At 36.7% G+C, this 19,391-nt stretch overlaps 3 protein-coding genes across 5 annotated transcripts; 2 read left to right on the forward strand and 1 right to left on the reverse strand.

Annotated features, from left to right (window-relative positions):
• Window positions 1–378: 378 nt before the first annotated feature.
• grcc10 (gene rich cluster, C10 gene) lies at window positions 379–3,826 on the reverse strand. The gene is made up of 4 exons (XM_051138880.1): window positions 3,675–3,826; window positions 1,681–1,769; window positions 1,421–1,597; window positions 379–1,001 (listed from the first exon to the last, which is right to left on the reverse strand). Exons 2-4 carry the CDS (start codon window positions 1,730–1,732, stop codon window positions 862–864), a joined length of 369 nt encoding a protein of 122 aa, XP_050994837.1. The 5' UTR covers window positions 1,733–1,769; window positions 3,675–3,826; the 3' UTR covers window positions 379–861.
• A 209-nt stretch (window positions 3,827–4,035) lies between these two features.
• saysd1 (SAYSVFN motif domain containing 1) lies at window positions 4,036–5,593 on the forward strand. 2 transcript variants are annotated; one of them, XM_051138879.1, is made up of 3 exons: window positions 4,036–4,285; window positions 4,362–4,547; window positions 4,659–5,593. In XM_051138879.1, the coding sequence occupies exons 2-3, from the start codon at window positions 4,371–4,373 to the stop codon at window positions 4,974–4,976; spliced, it is 495 nt and encodes a 164-aa protein (XP_050994836.1). In that variant the 5' UTR covers window positions 4,036–4,285; window positions 4,362–4,370; the 3' UTR covers window positions 4,977–5,593. The 2 variants fall into 2 exon arrangements, with proteins under 2 accessions (XP_050994836.1, XP_050994835.1); XM_051138878.1 differs by having other exon boundaries at window positions 4,240–4,547.
• A 1,199-nt stretch (window positions 5,594–6,792) lies between these two features.
• Window positions 6,793–13,404, forward strand: bpnt1 (bisphosphate nucleotidase 1). Of its 2 annotated transcripts, XM_051138874.1 has the most exons (10): window positions 6,793–6,889; window positions 7,663–7,790; window positions 8,046–8,150; window positions 8,246–8,353; window positions 8,529–8,577; window positions 9,532–9,597; window positions 12,350–12,441; window positions 12,532–12,729; window positions 12,815–12,920; window positions 13,013–13,404. In XM_051138874.1, the coding sequence occupies exons 2-10, from the start codon at window positions 7,671–7,673 to the stop codon at window positions 13,162–13,164; spliced, it is 996 nt and encodes a 331-aa protein (XP_050994831.1). In that variant the 5' UTR covers window positions 6,793–6,889; window positions 7,663–7,670; the 3' UTR covers window positions 13,165–13,404. The 2 variants fall into 2 exon arrangements, with proteins under 2 accessions (XP_050994831.1, XP_050994832.1); XM_051138875.1 differs by lacking the exon at window positions 9,532–9,597.
• The last annotated feature ends 5,987 nt before the right edge of the window (window positions 13,405–19,391 follow it).

A 19,391-nucleotide genomic window follows, 5' to 3' on the forward strand; every position in this document is an offset into this window, starting at 1 on the left:
TCAAACTGCATTTTGGAAGTTCAAAATCAGGGCACCATAGCAGTCCATTATATGGAGAAAAATCCTAAAATGTTTTCCTCAAAAAACAATTTTTTTACAGCTGAAGAAAGAAAGACATGAACATCTTGGATGACAAGGGGTACATTATCTGTCAATTTTTGTTCTGGAAGTGGACTTCACTTTTAAACTGCATGTTGGAAGTACAAACTCATGGGCACCATAGAAGTCCATTATATGGAGAGAAATCCTGAAATGTTTAAAAAATATATATATATACAATTTCTTATCAACTGAACTAAAACTAAAATACTGAGAGAGACATTCATAAAAGCACAGTCACTTCATGATAAAACAAAAAAAAAAAAAAACACCTTTCCATTAAATAAAAAAATGGCTTTATTGGATAAACAGTATTTATGTGACACTAATCGGTTTTGCAAATAGTAATGATCACAGGAACGATGTAACAGATTATCATTTATGATTATATGGGCAAATGAGACATATCAATATGAACTGTATAAAAAGCTTCAAGACCAAACAAGATTTTCAAAAGGCATTAACAAATTAGTGTTACGCTTGATAAATATGCATATTCAACATTGGCAATATTAATATGAATACAAAAAAATAAATATGTGAGAAAGACGATGGTTTGAATACTAATTCGACTAAGAGAAAAACGGGAATGTATAAGTTCACCAATAAGTTGTTTACTTTTATTCAAATATTTTTCTGTGGTCTAAGCAATTTGTACTTTTAAGAAATGATAAAACTGACTAAGAAGGGAAAACCTGAATGTATTTGAACTAGACATTTTGAAACCGTTTTGAACTTGATGAACTGGGAGTTTGCATGGTTCTATGAAGTTGGGATGCCACTGCCAATAGGAGGAGTGGAGAGGGGCGGCAGTAGGAGACTTTTGAGTTTCACTGACATGGCTGCGATCTCTGGGTCCTGAGTTTCATACATCTTCACCAGCCGGGCAAATTTGAGAACACCTGAAAGGCAAAATGCAGCAGTTGAAGGGACAGTTCACCCAAAAATCAAAATTCTGTCATTAATTACTCACCACAATGTCATTCCAAACCCATAATACCTTAGTTCATCTTTGGAACACAAATGAAGATATTTTTGATGAAATCTGAGAACTTGACCCTGACCCTGCATAGCCAGCAATGCAACTAACACGTTCAAAGATACTAAGGACATGGTTAAAATAGTCCATGTTACATCGGTGGTTCAACCATAATTGTATGAAGCTACGAGAATGCATTTTGTGTGCAAATAAAACCAAAATAATGACTTTATTTAATGATTTCTTCTCTTGAAGGTCAGGTTTGGAACAACATGAGGGTGAACAGTTCTTTTAAAATGACAGCATTTCATTGTGTGTACATGTTTGCACATTTAATCTCACCCTCTCCTTCATTGTTGAAGCCGTATGCTTTGATGACCTCCTGTTGGATCTGAGTGGCCACAGGAAGCACAAGCTGCAGCATCTTACCCATGTCGTTGCATGCGCTTTCTCTGGCTTCCTCCATGCGGGCTGCGTTCTCAGGGACGGAGAAAGCCTGGATCACCTCACTAAGAACGACTGCAATGGACGGGACAAGAGTTTGGCTGAGTTTAAGTTAAGCCATGACCCCTGAGCATATTATTTAAAGACTGACATCTCACCTCTCGCCTGCTCTACAGTGAGCGTGGGTTGCTGTGCTGGGGCAGAGGCCATGCTGGCTCACTCCACAGGGGAGATTCACTACTGAAATCTGAAAAGGAATTATTTTTGAGGAATTAAAGACTGCTATAACATGTCACAGGATGATTTATGCACACACTAATCAATGAAGAACACTACATGAGCTTGACTGTTCCTCTTTCCCCAGCAGAACAGATTTTCAACATCAACATGGGAACAGTGGCAGCTCTGTACCACCATTATGGGTATCAATACACACTATTATCATAATCTAAATATAAAAATGCATAAATTAATTAATAAATGAAAAAAGAAAGTCATTATTATTATTATTGTGTTGTTGATCTGTATTTTTATTTTCATTGGCATAAATAATAGGGTGACAAGACGTTCCTATTTTTTTTAGGAACATTCCTGGTTTTTGGTGTCCTGTCCCTGGAAATGTCCCCGTTTTACAGCATGTTCAAAGCCGCCTCCAAATGCATTACAATATATATATATATATATATATATATATTATTTATTTATTTATTTTTTTTAACATCTTAACATTTTTTAACATTCCAAAATACAGCAAAAGCAGGATTATGATGAGAAATATTTTTACTATTTAAAATAACTGCTTCTATTTGAATAAATGTTAAAATGTAATTTATTCTTGTGATCAAAGCTGAATTTTCAGCATCATTACTCCGGTCTTCAGTGTCACATGATCCTTCAGATATCATTCAAATATACTGATTTGCTGCGCAAAAACCATGTATTATTATTATATCATCATCAATATTTAAAACAGTTTAGTACATTTTAATAAATAGAAAGATCAGCATTTTTTTTTCTGAAATTAAAAAAAAAAAAAACTTTTGTAACATTATACACTATACCATTCAGAGAAATTATGGAAATTGATAATTTTAAGTGATATAAAAGTGATTTTGTTACTAAAGATTACGATTTTAGATAAAAGAAACCTGAAAAAAAGTGTACTGTTTTCAACATGTGACTGGAGTAAAAATTCAGCTCTGAAATCACAGGAATAAATTACATGTTGTAATATATTTAAATAGAAAACAGTTATTTTAAATAGTAAAAATATTTCAAAATATTTTTCTGTTTTTGCCGTACTTTGGAGCAAATAAATGCAGGCTTGGTGAGCAGAAGACACTTCTTTAAAAAAACATTAAAAATCTTACTGTACTGACTGGTAGTGTACATTTGTTGAAAATCACAAACTTTACGCTCAAAATTAGCTTAAAATGCTAAATAATAAACCTAATTAGATAAAGTAAATATCAGTTTTAAATGCACAAACATAAACTTTAAACATAAAGCTGTAAAATCTATACACTTAAGTTAGTGAAAATATTAAAACATTTTATTTTTATGTGGTGGCTATTAAATATTTCCAAAGTGTGATTTTTCAATAAGTCAAAATGTTAACTGTAATTAATAGATAGTATATGGAGCCTACATTAACAATTACAAAATAAATAAATAAATACTGTCGCCATTTTTAATTAAGAGATAAACAACAAGAGATTTCAATGTTATTTCAACAGCTGAAGTAAGAAATATCGCCAGGTTGACAGTTTATAAATCTGGTCAATTTAAACAAAAACAAGAAAAAAAAAAAAAAAAAAAAAAAAAACGATCACATCAACACTTTTTGGGCAAAAACACAATACCCAATAAAAAAATCCTTAAATACACTGAATAAACAGCTGCACAGATTGCTTCCATGCAGCCTAAACTTATATAGATTATTAGACATGCGTAATATCGATATTATGTGCTGTCGCTGCTGTTGTTGTTGTTATGAAGAATGAGAGCTATGCTAGTTGCAGCTGTCATTTATCAATGAAACGTTAGTTCCGCTTACCGCAAAACCACTGATTGATCATCTCTCTAAGTTTCAAATGTAAACATATTCATATTATATACCTAAGTGATATTTTAAACATTTCTATGTACTTACATCGATGATGCCAGTACCTAATCACAGCCTCTCCTGTGACGCGGACGCCCGCACACTTCCGGTGAGTACAGCCATAAAAGTGTCCGTGTGCAACTACCATAAAAATAAGATAGAAGGGTAATGAAACTATCAAGTCATAAAACGGGCGAGTCTTTACAACCAGAAATCTGTAATTGGTGAATTGCGATTGGTCTAAATAATACTTCTCTTATTTAACTCTTTACTGTGTATTTGTAGTCAAATTACGTCAAATCACGTACGTAATTCTCCTGTGCTTAAATTAATGGGGCGTGTCATGTGATAACTGTTACTTTTCTAAGCGCTAGCGTTGTTTGCGATTACTACAGATCGTGCGCTGTTTGATTTTATAGAGATTGTTACGCACTTACTATTTCGTTTATGTCTCATATTATTAATTGGAATTACGTTTTATGTGATGTTGTTTTCACTGAGACAAAAAACGTCCTGAAATTTGAATGTAGCTGAATGAAGGATTTGGCTTTTTGAGCCAACAAGCGCCCCCTGAAGGAAACACTCTTTAGTGTAATATCAAACAAACAGTCCTTAGACAGAAGCGTTTGCCGACCAGTGAAAACTAATACGGAAGTCTGGTAAATATTGACACGTGAACGTAGCAGCGATTTCAACGCAGATTAATTAATAGACACATTTTTCCTCTAATTACAGTTATGAAATATGGAGCGTAAGTTGGCTGAGTACAGAGCCCGAAAGAAAGCCGAGACTGAAGCTAAGAAACCTGCTGATCGTGTGATCCAGAATGAAACGAAAGCAACAAGCGAAGATTCTCCAGCAGTGTTTACTGACACACCAGAACTGAAGCCCAAAACCTGCCCTGAGAGTCCACACACAGAGGTACGGTCACATTGCTACTTGAAAAACCATGGACAGTGACAAAATGATACATAAAACTGCTAACTAATCATATAATTTTTACCTAAACCCAATATTTCTCTGTCTTTTTAGGATCAGAGTCATTATTTGCTGAATACCATATGTGGTCGTTGGCTTCAGCGTGTGACCCTCACCCATCTGACCCTGCTAAAAGTCCTGCTGTGGCTCGTGCTGCTGGGGCTTTTTTCAGAACTTGAGTTTGGCCTGCCATTTTTTGTTATATCGTTATTCTACTGGCTCTACGAGGGCCTTCGAAGCCCAAGAGCCCGACAACCTGGAGAAATGAGCGCGTACTCCGTGTTTAATCCAGACTGTCAACCCATCCTGGGAACTTTAACAGCCGAACAGCTGGAAGGAGAGATGGGATACAGGCCAATAGCCAACAGATGAACATGTATGAAAGGAAGCAAACTTTGCAACCATCTGGACATTAAGGAAAACAGTCTAAATGTAGATCTGTAAAGTGCACTTGGGAAACTTGTTTGCATTACATTAATGTATCTTAGTTCTTAAATGATTTACTTGAATTTATGTAAAATAAAATGCTTTATTTTATTAATATATATATATATATATATATATATACACAGATATAAAACCCTTTCTGAGTTCTAATAAATTACAGTTTAATCCTGTCATACAGCCAACAAACGAGAATGTCATATTTTTATTCAACACTCAGGTTCTCTTATCCAAGCTTATTCATGGAGCTGAAATGTATTACTGAAAGACAGGATTTCCTCTTGGATTCATTTACAAAAGGTATACTTAACGAGTAAAAGGTCAGTAATGATACAAAGGCCCTCAATTTGATATTAGTTGAACTACTACCACACAACAGCTTTGTCAAGGATGACTAGGCCAGTTGAATCCCTTGTTCTGTCAACGTTACATTTCTACAAAATGAATCATAGTTGCATGTGACTGCATGTTTTCAGGTGTATTTTATGCTCTTTGACTTAATTCATTTTTGTAATTTGTCACTAGCATGACAGTTAGGCCTAATCATACACACTTTTTGGGAGGACTAATGGCTAAATGTAACCATAAAACCAGTCGTAAGGTTTAATTTTTTAAAATTGAAAGCTGAAAGCAGAATAAATAAGCTTTCCATTGATGTATGGTCTGTTAGGATAGGTCAATATTTGGCCGAGATACAACTACTTGAAAATCTGGAATCTGAGGGTGCAAAAAAAAATTGAGAAAATCGCCTTTAAAGTTGTCCAAATAAAGTCTTTAGCAATGCATATTACTAAACAAAAATTCAGTTTTGATATATTTACAGTAGGAAATTTACAAAATATATTCAGGGAACATGATCATTACTTAATATCCTAATTAAAAAAAAAAGATAATTTTGACCCATACCTGTATTGTTGGCTATTGGCTACAAATATACCTGTGCTACTTAGGACTGGTTTTGTGGTCCAGGGTCACAAATAACTCTTTAGTAAAATAAAGCACATTTATTAGATTATTAATCTTTGTTAATGTTAGTTAATAAAATACAGTCGTTTCATTGTTTGTTTATGTTAGTTCGCGGCGCATTAACTAATGTTAACAAACACAACTTGTGATTTTAATAATGCATTAGTAAATGCTAAAATTACCATTACCTAAAATTAATAACTGCTGTAGAAGTATTGATGAGTCTTAGTTCATGTTAACTAACCAATGTTAATGAATGAACCTTATACCATTACAGTATATATTCATACATACTAGTACAATGACTATGACGTTTATTGTTGAAACTGAGAGGAAAACTATAAAAGCTTGTTCAGCCATGGGTAACTTTTTTTCTTCTCGCAATTCTGAGATATAAAAGTCACAATTCATAACTGAGAAAGAAGTCACAATTACATTTTTTTTAATTAATTAATTTCTTTATTTTTAATTCGGTGACAGAAAAATGTAAACTCAGAATTCTAAAGTAAAAGTCAGAATTCTGTCTTTTAATTTTGACTTTCTTAGAACTGCAAGAAGAAAGGTCATTATGAGATCTAAACTCCATAGAAAACTATTTTTTTTCTTTACATATTTCATAACACATCACAGATGATAAATTTCAGTGAGGTTTTTAAATAGTTCACCCCCACAGAAGAAAGTTCTTTACAGAATTTTGGATGAACTATTTCTTTAAAAAGAAAGCAACACAACGGGCACTAAGACACGTACTGCTACAAGACACTACCATGTACATGACGCTTTCCTGTCCCGCAGTGCTGTCCGATAGGCGTCCGTGCAGCGAATCGGTGGTAAACCTAAACTCTGAACCTCCGCTGGAACGGACTGCGATTAAAGTAAGAGCACAGCTATAGACTAAACCATTGAAATACACAATTACGGCTTAATGCCCGTTTGCACAGCGACATTGCACGGGAACAGCATATCGCACAGGATGCATGATGAATAAATGCTAACGATCATACCATGGTTAAAGCGTTAACAAGAAATGTCTCTTTGGTAACAAGGATGAGTATGAGAGTTTTGGGAACGAATGATAAATTATTTGGAAAACAGCGCTTTGGTGTCATCCATGCAAATTGTTCTTCAGCAGGTTTCTCCAGACAGTGCAGTAATGATCAGAGTCCTCTGGCATTTTTCATAATTACTCATTAACTATCTATACAGTTCGTGAGTATTGTCAAGGTTGATGTGCCTTATCATTGTTTTGTGATCAAATAAATACCTCTATTCTGACTTTTAGTACTGGGACAAAACAAACAAACAAAAATATTATTTTAATTATGAAAGATTATTGAAGGTTTCAAATGTTTAGAAAACCCCACCTTATTTATGTCTTATCTCAAAACGTGTTTTACCTGTATTTCCCTCAATATGGGTCACCACTGTGAGAAAATCTCCAACTTATTCTTTGCAATTGACGTATCATGGTTGAGAAAAAATATAAACAGAATCACTGATACCAAAAAGAAAGATCAGAGTGGCGACAATCTCATTTCTTGTAATGATCAGATAATGATGACTTGCATAACCGTTTACTTCTGACATTTCCCCTAGTTATTTGTAAAAGGTGTGTCTTTCTGAACCTAAGGTGTGCTTTCTGTTTCAGCCGGTGAGATGGCGAGCAGCCCTGCAGTTCTGATGCGGCTGGTGGCTTCAGCCTATGCTGTGGCCGAAAAGGCTGGAACTATTGTTCGGAAAGTGCTTCAAAGTGGCGAACTGGGTATCGTTGAAAAGGTACGGCAAGTAGACACGTTACAAACCACAATGCCAAAAACGCTTGAGATGACAAACTGTTGAATTTTGTTGAAATCCTAAACTCTTAGCTCTCACTAAGACCCTAAAATCTGAAAGTTTGTTGATCCACTAACATGTCCTACTCTGCAAAATCACAAAGGCTGATGTTACCTGTTGAAAACAGAACATTCCTATCAATGTAGGGATTAATTAAGGTGGTGACATTTTTGTAACCTGTGCTTCTTTTGGGCATAGACTGGAGCTGATGATCTACAGACTCTGGCTGACAGGCTTGTTCAGAAGAGTATATGTGCATCCCTGTCGAAAAGCTTCCCTAAAATCACTATCATCGGGGAGGAGGTGCGTACACGTTGCAATATGAAGACGCTCAGCGTGTTTCGGCTCCAACCAGTGGAACGTTATAATTTGATTCGGAATTTTAATTTATTGTGTAGGAATTACCAGCTGAGGTTGTTGAAGAGGACCTGATAGAGAACGGGCACAGCAGCTTAATTCTACAAAAATCTTGTCCGGATCAGTATGCCAGTCTGAAGGAGGAAGAGGTAAAAGAGGGAGAGGAAAAAAAATATGGGCATAATACTTAAAGTTATAAATGTAGAATGTACTGATTTTAAATTAACTTACTCTGAAAGAGTGTCTAATAGGAAAATAAATGTAACTCTATATTGTATTTGACTAAAGTTTAATCTTTTCATTTATTTATTTATTTTTTTTCAGCTGGTTGTGTGGGTGGACCCTCTTGATGGAACTAAAGAATATACAGAAGGTGAGCAAAGAAATCTTTCAATATTTTATGTCACACGATAAAATCTCAGCCGACAAATCACATCTTTTTCACTTCTATTCTTCAAGTTTTGGTCTTTTCCACTGACTATTTACATACATTGTGCAATAAAGCACCTGGCAACATCTGCTGAAAAAATTAAATGAATTTGACAAAATGATCAATTTAATATGAACTGCATCAGTGCTCATTCCACTATATAGTCAACAAAAACTGTCAGTGTATGAATGTTAATATCAGGTGGCTGTTACCAGGTGTAAATAGAGCATAAATGTGTGGTCACAATTAAAGTTGCTCTATGAAATTTTGTGGCCGTTTTAATAGGAGTCCATATGTTTGGAAGGTTTGTATAAGGGCAAAAACACTCCTTGCGCAGATTTCACTCATTGTTCACGCTGACCAACAGAAAGCTGCTTGGTCTGAAAGTGATGGCTATTTACAAAGGGCCTTTTTCACCTGACCTCACTTTTTTCAGTGTTGTGGCAGCCACAGCAGAAACAACAACAACAACAACAAAAAAAACAGATATATATAGTGGCACTGTGTATCTATTACTGTTTGATTTGGGAGAATTAATACATTTCAATGTACTGCAATTGTGTGAATATGTAATTCTATAATCTTTTAAAAAGTAACTGTAATCTGATTATGAACACTATACAAATGTAATATATTCTAAATATGAATACTTAATGTTTGGAATCTAAATAGTCCATATTTCATATTATCACTACCCAGCACTGGTGCCTACTTAGGACATAGTGTTGCAAGCATGGCACAGTGATGCATTTTTTTATCATTTGTATCTATCCCTCATTCTTATCTCTCTCTATTTGACCTCCATTTGTCCAACACATCTGGTGCTGTCACATGGTGATCTGCTCTCTCTTTCCCCCTGTTTCTCTCTTTGTCCTTGCTCTCCTGTCTCTACAATAGCTGCAAGGGTTTTGTACAGCCCAGTTTACATACAGAAGCCAGAGCTGCCCTACAGAGCCCCTAACCGTACGGTGATTTGATGTTTTTTCTTTTGGGCCATGAGATGTCTCTTTGAAATTTTGCAAGAGTAAAAGGTTGCACAGAAACTGTTCAACCTGTTAAGTTGGGCATTTACCATTTCTCATAGCTGACTAGCAATCATTGCATTGCTTTTGCACTCTTTGTTGCTGTTATCCAATGTATCTGTTAAGTAAGTCTGTCATTTCCTTCCTTTTTAGTTAGTAGCTGGTTGTTAATGTAACTTTATAAATGATGAAAGAATAGACAGGAAATTATAAGAAACAGAAAGGGTAAATGGGTAGGAAATGTTGCAAACCTGACTTGAACCTGCATTACCGAGATGAGCACTACAGGCGTGTTCACACTTGTATTTGGTTTTCTTGATTCTTTTAATCTGGTCCAAAAAAGATTCACTTAACATTCACAGTGTCTTTTTTTGCACCAAACCTAATGGTACAAAACTAAAAGCATAAGGATAAGGTCAACAACCAGATTTAACATATATTTAATGACAGAACTTGTTTAAAGGAGTCAGAACACTGCCAGGAGTTCCTCTGCTGCAAGAAGACGCCAGTTCTTGTGCCTGAACCGAACTGATGGGTTTTGGTTCATTTAGATGTCTTAAGTCTTGTGTTGTGTTCCTATTTCTAGTAAACTGCACTAGAATTCATTTGGAAGTGGACCAAGACCCCACTCCAAATAAACACACCTGAATCCTCTAATCAAGGTCTTACTAAGCATACTTACTACAAACTCATAGGTAGCTGTGTTGAATCAAGTTGGAGCTAAATTCTGCAGGACAGTGGCCCTCCAGAACAGTTTGGACACACCTGTCCTAAGGTCCCGAAGCTTGGTGCATCCCAAGCAAGTGGACCAAGACCCACCTTTTTGGGAGCCTCATTCTGCTTGTTTGGTATGTACCAAATTTTGAGTGGTAGCATTCACCTTATTCAAATGAACCATATTAACAGCGTAATCACACCAGTTTCTTTAATACAACCAAACCTGACAGGTGTGAACACATCCTAAAGCAGCGGTGTCCAGACCTGCTCCTGGAGGGCCACTGTCCTGCAAAGTGTAGCTCCAGCCCTAATTACACACACCTAAACCCACTCATCTAGGTCTTTCTAGGCATCCTAGAAACTTCCAGGTAGGTGTGTTGAGGCAAGTTGGAGCTAAACTCTGCAGGACACCAACCCTTCAGGACCGAGTTTGAACACCACCCCCGTACCGAACTTTGATGCATCCCAAGCAAGTGGACTGAGACCCACCTTTTTGGGAGTCTCGTTCTGCTTGTTTGACATGTACGAATGTTTGGATGGTGTCATTCACCTTATTCAAATGAACGACATTAACAGCGTAATCGCTCCAGAGTTTCTTTGATTGATCCAAACCTGCCAGGTGTGAACATATCCTTAAGCAGGAGTGTCAAATCCTGCTTCTGAAGGGTCACTGTCCTGCAAAGTTTAGTTCCAGCCCCATTTAAACACACCTGAACCCACTAATCAAGGTCTTACTAGGCATACTAGAAACTTCCCGGTAGGTGTGTTGAGACAAGTCAGAGCTAAACTCTGCAGGACACCAGCCCTCCAGGATCAAGTTTGGACACCACCTCCTTCTGAACCTAAGAACTGCAGAACCTAAGAACCTAAGGTGCACACCAAACAAGAGGACAAAGACCCGCGTTTTTGGGGGTCTCGGTCTAATTGCATGCTATGCACCACAGTTTGGATGGCAGTATTCACCTTATTCAAATGAACCGCATTAACAGCATAATCACATCAGAGTTTGTTTAATCGAAACAAACCTGCCAAGTGTGAACACATCCTAAGGCAGGGGTGTCCAGTCCTGCTCCTAGAGGGCCACTGTCATGCAAAGTGTAGCTCCAGCCCCAGTTAAACACACCTAAACCCACCAGGTCTTACTAGGCATACTAGAACTTCCAGGTAGGTTTGTGAGGCAATTTGGAGCTACACTCTGCAGGACACCAGCCCTCCAGGACTGAGTTTGGACACCACTGTCCTAAGGTCCTGAACTTTGGTGCTTACCAAATGAGCAGACCTAAGCCAACCTTTTTTGGGAGTCTCTGTCTAATTGTTTGGTATGCACCAAAGTTTGGATGGCAACATTCACCTTATTCAAATGATCCACACAATGAAATCGCACCAGAGTTTGTTTGTCAGGCCAAAACTGTCAAGTGTGAAAACACTGAGGGCCACTGTCCTGCAAAGTTTAGCTCCGGCCACAGTTAAACACACCTGAACCTGCAAGGTCTTACTAGGAATACTTCCATTTAATCAAACCAAACTTGCTAAGTGTGAACACGTCCTATAGCAAGGGTGTCCAATCCTGCTTCCGGTGGGCCACTGTCCTGCAAAGTTTAGCTCTAGCCCCAATTAAGCACACCTAAACCCGCAAGGTCTTACTAGGCATATTCCAACTTCCAGGTAGGTGTGTTGAGTCAAGTTGAAGCTAAACTCTGAAGGACAGTGGGCCTCCAGGACCAAGTGGACTCCCCTGTTCTAAGGTCCCAAGCAAGCAGATCGAGACCCACCTTTTTCAGAGGTTTCCGTCTGCTTGTTTGTTATGCACCAGTGTTTGAATGGTAGCATTCATCTTATTCAAATGAACTGCATTAACAGCATAATCACATAATCTTACCAATATAGTGCCATATAAAAGCATAGTGGGGTTAACAATATTTTAATGTTGGAGCAATTTAATACTTTGTATAATGTTGTGTGCTGTTTTATTGCAGGGCTCTTGGATCATGTGACAGTGCTAATAGGCATTGCTTATGGAGGAACAGCAATTGCTGGAGTCATTAATCAACCCTTCTACAACTACCAGGTCCAACCTATTGGTCGCTCACGCATGCTGCAATATATTTGGTAGAGGCTGGGATTGGTTGACCTGTTTTTTTGCCCTCTGTTTACTCAGATGGGGGCTGGTGCTTCTTTGGGCAGAACGTTATGGGGAGTATTGGGTTTGGGAGCATTTGGGTTTCAGCTCCAGGAAGTCCCAGATGGTAAAAGAATCATCACTACTACACGATCCCATAGCAATAAACTTGTGATCGAAGCAGTGCAAGCCATGGAGCCACATGATGTCATCAGAGTGGGAGGAGCTGGGAATAAGGTAGGTCACTAGCCTTTGATTTGACTCAGACGGTATTGACATTGAAGTTGAAGTAATTTCATTATCTTCATTCTGAACCTGGTAGATCATCCAGCTGGTGGAGGGAAAGGCCTCTGCTTATGTGTTTGCCAGTCTAGGATGTAAAAAGTGGGACACATGTGCACCTGAAGCCATTCTGCACGCAGTTGGAGGTAACAGTAATTTATCTTGCACGTCTGTTCTTAAAAATGCACTTGATATTTAGCCTAAATATGTATGTTTTATGTGCTTTTTTCATATACAGGCAAACTGACAGACATGCATGGTAATGCATACAGATATGATGCCAATGTGAAGCACATGAACTCTGCTGGAGTGCTGGCAACACTGAGGAATCATGAGTACTATTTAAAAAGAGTGCCACAGGCTGTCCTACAGGCTCTTCCCTCTGACTGAACCATTACAGGATATGAAGTCATACTCTAAACCTTTGTGCCTCAAAGCTGTGATATGTCCTTGCCATAAGTTCATCATTTGTCTAAAAACAAATGTGATTTATTAGTTTTTACTTTAAATTGTATTATTTCTTAATTTCTTAATAACGCTAAAATTATTAAGAGTTCAATACTTACTGAGTAAATTCACATGTTTTGATTCATTTCCAGTAGAGGACCAAATAAACCTTTTCTAAATGTTTTCTGCTGTTTTTATTATTCAATAATAATGTAACATGTAATACATTTGGAGCGAGATGCCCCATTTTGGTGTCCACATCATTACATTTACAAAAGTGATTTTATATACATAAAAAGCATATTAAATACAAGCAAACTGTCTGCTTTAATGTTTCATGTCAAATTATCTTGTGAAATAATGTTCCATCATCATTCAGCATAACAAATATATTTATGTAAAAATTAACATACTTATTCTGATATGTAGTTATTAAAAGGAAAAAATGATCATATTAGATTTAATTACATTTTAAATGATTTGAAACATCTTGATGACAAATGGGTAAAATCTATTGGTTTGAAGGATAGTGGCAAAGATTGGTAAAGATTTAAGATTACAAAACTGAGTTTTTGGGGGCTGCACTGTGATTCATAAATAGAGTATTTTAATGTTATCTAATTATTTTTATTCTAAATATGCCTGAAAGCTTTTTTTGGTATATGAACTACTGTTATATTGAATGACATTTTAGTGGTTGTCTTCTGTCTGATTACATTTAAGTCTTACATTTAAAATTATTCTGGCAATCACTGTATTGAAAAAATGCAAAACTATCCTGCAAAATGTGTGTATTTTTAATGTAAGGCTTTTTGATGGTTTTGCTTCGCCAACCATAACCAAAGCATTACAACTGACACAACTAAAGTGCGCTAATTACATGACATTAAACCAGTTTGATTGAAAACAAAACCACAAATTGGATGAAAAATAATCTTTATTTTAAATAATAGGTATTTTATTGAAATGTCCACAACATTTGAAAATGTGTCATGAAAACAAAAGTGCTAATCATATTTTTAATAATGCATGGTATGAAAAAGGCTTACCTGAGGTGTTATGCTGTCAGAGGCCTCTTCCCATATTTGATAAGCAGACCCGACGGCAGCTTGCAGACCATCTGTTCAGCAGTTCCAAGATGGAGATCTTTGAAGAATGGAGATTTAAAGAGACAGTTCACTCAAAAAAACATTCTCATCTTGTGTTGTTCCAAACACTCATGTGGAGCACAGAAGGATAAATATTGACAAATGTACTGGCCAATGTACTCCACATGATGTAAGTGAATGGAGATAGAGCAAGTCAAGCTCCAAAATGAAGAAAAGATAAGTAAATAAATAAAATGAAATAAAATCTACATCCCAAGTCCTCTGAAGTGATACAATAGCCATATTTAATCCAGATTAAATTCACTATTTACTTAGAATCTAAAGAGAATTGATTACATCACTGACGTTGTCTAAAAATGCCATTTTTGAACTTGAATTGGTCAATAAAATATCACCGTTTCTCACATCAAATGACTTAAAAAGTACACCATGAGTCTTTTTATTGCTAAATAATTTACTTTTGTAACAGTCCAAACCTCCATTCACTTTTTATTATGTGTAAAAGATGGGCCAGTATATTATTCCAAATATCTCTTGTAGTGTTTCACGTTAGAAACATGAAAAAAGCAAATTTTCATATTCAAGTGAACTCTTTCTTTAAGTCATGCATCAGTCAGGACACTGCACAACTTCTTAATTGAGAAACTGGGCTGCTGTCATGTTATTCATCATCCTTCAAATGAGAAAAGAATCAAACAAACAAAACATTACTGTCTTTATGTATTGACGAACTCTGCAAAAATGTTTCCTTCGGAAACTCTCCAGGGTGATATTTGTATGCATGAGGAATGAAGTGGTGTTCCCTCTATCACAAACACTCACACCACACGCTGTACCCGTAAAGCAATTAATATTGCGGGTGACCCCACGCACTCCTCTCAAACTTTTCATCCTTCTGCCGTCTGCCAAGAGGTGCAGAAGCATTCAGGCCCTCACTGTCAGACTGTGTGACAGCTTCTTCCCCCAAGCCATCAGACTCCTTAACTCCAGATGACTGAAGGGATACGAAGTAGACTCACAAACTGGACTAGACTGTTATCACCCACTCGCAAACACATTACCACAAAATTTAATCTACGCACAATTTTTGCACGCTTAAAAGTACACTAGTACTGCACATTTAACTGTATGTCATGTATGTATATCATGCTTCCTACTTTTGTGCCTGGCTCCTTGACATTTTGTACTGTATATCCACCGTGCTGTTTGCACACATGCAATTTATGTAGCCCCATGTAATCTATATAAAATGTTCAGAGTTATCATTTTAAATTTGTTTAGTGCTTTTTAGTCCTATGTTCTGTGTTGTCTTATGTAGCACTTTTGGGTCCGGTGGAATGCCGTTTTGTTTCACTGCATACCAACTGTATATAAGCTGAAATGACAGCTACTGTTGACTTTCTGAATTGGCCTTCACACTTAATTTATATGAGAAATCATACACAAAAAGGATGTTGTACAACATAATGCAACACCTGACAGTACGTGTATGTACTACGGCTTCAATTGGGAGATTTAATTATGGCCTCAATTAGGGTGAATTGAAAGGTGTTGCAAGTGTGTATGGCACGTCCTGATTTTGCTGAGTTAGATGTGTTCCTGGGTCAACATATTTTGTTGACCCTGGAACAACATTTTAATACAAAAATGTAATCTTGACCACATCCGTAAACCTAAACCTAATCTTACCCATGAGTAAACCCTAAAACCAGACAAAATGATAGATGAATGACACTAATGTACAAGCATCAAACACTGATTGTAAGCCTAAACTTCACAAAAACTATAAACTGTTTTTTCAAATCTGATTGGTTAATCACAATGTTGTTCCAGGGTCAACAAAGATGTTGATCCAGGAACATGTCGTACTTGGTAAAATCAGGTTCTGCGTAATGTCATATGGGATAGGCAGACAATTCCTGAAGGAAGAGAGTGCCAGTTCATATAAAGAGGCTGAAGTATGTCGCCAGGAAAATTAATTGCATCCCAAAAAAATAAATAAATAAATAAATAAATAAAAAAAGTTATCACATATGTTCAAGTTTCAAGTTGCTTATCACAAAGCCTGAAAATAACAGACAAGAATATATTTTCGATATATAGGTACGATTTTTTCTCCATGAGCAGATCACAAGTGAACCATTGAAAATAGTGAAGAATTTGTGACAATTTTTTCACATATTCTGTAACACTGACAGACAATAACAATGCAGCAACATATTAAAGGATTAGTTCACCTCCAGAATTAAAATTCTGTGTAATTTACTCACCCCCATACCATCCAAGATGTTGTCTTTCTTTGTTATATACTTTTTAACCACAATTGCTCGCCTTGCTCTAGCTCAACCTGCACTAGCTGATCTCCCTAAACTTTGCATGCTTGTTTAGAATCACCTGGTGCATGTGGGTGCAGTAGTTTTGAATTTTCGTTTAGGCTTTATAGGCTTTTGGGTCAATTTGGACAGGACCCTTTTCTAAAAAACTCCGTTATAGCTTCCCAAAGGGTAAATATCAACATGTTTTTGATAATTATTGACCTAGAGAGTCCAGAATATTGCACTGTGGTGTTTTTTTTTTTTTTCTAGACTGAGCAAAAAACCTAGGACTAGTTTGCAAAAGTAGGTTTTTCACATCTTCTCAATCATTAAAAAAAAAAAAAAAAAAAAAAAAAAAAAAGGTTTGATTGACAGCAGTGGTTCTAGAGGCAAAGTTGTTCGGAATGAGGAGTTCTATCTAGCCCAATCTCACAGCAACTCGTACATATTTTGCGAGGTGGCTAATTTATAAGACTCACTTGTACAAATTAGATTTTAGCGAAAACTTGCGTATTTTATGAGTTGCACAATATGTATGAATTTGTACGAATGACCTACACCTAACTCTGCCCTTAAACCCACCTGTCACTGAAATTGTACAAATTTGTACAAGTGAGGTCATATCAATTCGTACAAATTAGCCACCTCATAAAATATGTACGAATTGGTCGTTAGATAGCATTGGTTTATCATACGATACACATATCACAGGTATGTGTAGTGCAATGTACAATCGTTTACGCCCTTAAAAAATGTGACACCACCCCCCAGTGGCCGATTTCTTTCAAACTTCTCACAGACCTTTGGGGCTGTGAGTCAAACAGGCAAAATAGCTCAAACTTCATCGGCCAATGGCGGCCATGTTTTTTTTAAGATACGCAAATATCCCCATAGATACTTGTGGCACTTTGGACTAAGACCGTGGATAGGATAAATGGTTGCCTTGTTATAGATATTTTTATGTCCCCCCCCCTTATAGTGCCACCAAGTGGCCAATCTCCATAATTGAGCTCTTACATAATAAGTGTGCAGAGTTTGGCGGAGAAATCTTATTCCGTTCAGGAGTTATAGGCATTTTACTAAAAGTGGCCCTGTTCCCTTCAAACGTGTTGGCGTCCCTTTGCGACGCGAGTCGAAAGTTCAGCTTTTTTTTGATAATCACTGATATTCTATCTTTCTGCACTGGTTTGGTTCTGATCGGATGAAAAACCTAGGACTAGTTCACAAGTTTTGGTTTTGCAAAAAATGCAAAATTCCTGAAAATGTTTATGATTGAATCTGAGGTGTGCGTTATGTCCGGCATGAGCCAAGGATTCCAGCGACGTAAGACACTTGAGCCTGTAACTAACAGTTTTGGAGTTATGAGTGATTTCATACTATCGACTGGTAAAACGGCCCCATCAGGCCGATTGGGGCGAGCCTTGGTCACAATGTAGGCGGTGTGAGTACTGCCATCCCTCCAAATTTCAAGCCTCTACGACTTGCAGTTTGGTCTGCCCGATCAGTTTTTTACGTGGAAATCACTCATCCCTGACCATTCCAACAATTACAATAAGGTTTTAGCACTATGTGCTTGAACCCCTAAAAAGGTAAAACAATGATGCTGGATGATTTTGACGTTGGAGGAGAAAATGAGATGGACTTTTTTTTCTCCCTACCCTACCTTGCTGAACCAGAGAACTTTCAAAAAACTACCTTTCCAACGAGATTATGTAATGTGTGAAGATGTGCATGCACATCACAGACCTAGTGCAAGATGAGTAGCAGTGATTAAAAAGTACACTTTCTTTTTAAATGGCCGATCATTTCGCTAGACAAGACCCTCATTCCTTATAGAACACCTGCATAGAAACTATAATTAGGACCTTCAACCTGCTGATCCTCATTGAAGTCCACTATATGGAAAAAAAAAATCTAGAATGTTTTCCTCAAAAACCTTAATTTCTTTATGACTGAAGAAAGAAAGAAAGACATGAACATCATGAATGGCATGGGGGTAAATAAATTATCAGGACATTTTAATTCTGGACATGAACTAATTCCTTAATTAGTTTCAATGCAGATTGTTCAATGTAGAACTGATCAGAACATGGGGGGGAAAAAAAAAAAAAAGAAACAGCCACACGTTTTTGTTTAATAGTACAAAAAGAACTAATATTCTTTTTTGCGCTCTTTTTGAAACAAAAGCATGAAATGTTTTGGTGTAACACCTTTTTAATATGTAGAATCATTTAAATTCATTCTTCAAATACAATTGTATTTTTTCCAAACAAACAAGAAATGCTTATGCAATTAATATATGAACAACTAGCATACAGTAAGCGGGAATCTACTACGATTTTATTATTATTATTATTATTATTGGTATCATAACATTAGAGTAAGGGTACTCAATCCTGGAAATTTACCTTTCTGCAAAGATCAGCTCCAACCCTGATCAAACACCTGAACCAACCAATTAAGATCTTTAGAAGCAGTTAATAGGACTGGAACTGAACTGCAGGCAGGCAGATTTCCAGGAATAGGATTAGAAGACTTTAAATTTATGTGACAGACACAGCAATGTAGCATTTTGTAGCTGGACCTTGTTACAAAAGCTACAGCTGAGCTACTGAACAGTGAAAAGTGTAGTTTAGCAGTGAATCTACATTCAGTTACTCTACATTCAACACTGCTATATGAAAAACATATTCACATAAACATATCCACCCTTTTCTTCCAGTAAGGACAAATTTTATGGGTCAGG

This window comes from Labeo rohita, chromosome 20 (assembly GCF_022985175.1).
Source record: "Labeo rohita strain BAU-BD-2019 chromosome 20, IGBB_LRoh.1.0, whole genome shotgun sequence".
Lineage (NCBI taxonomy): Eukaryota > Metazoa > Chordata > Actinopteri > Cypriniformes > Cyprinidae > Labeo > Labeo rohita.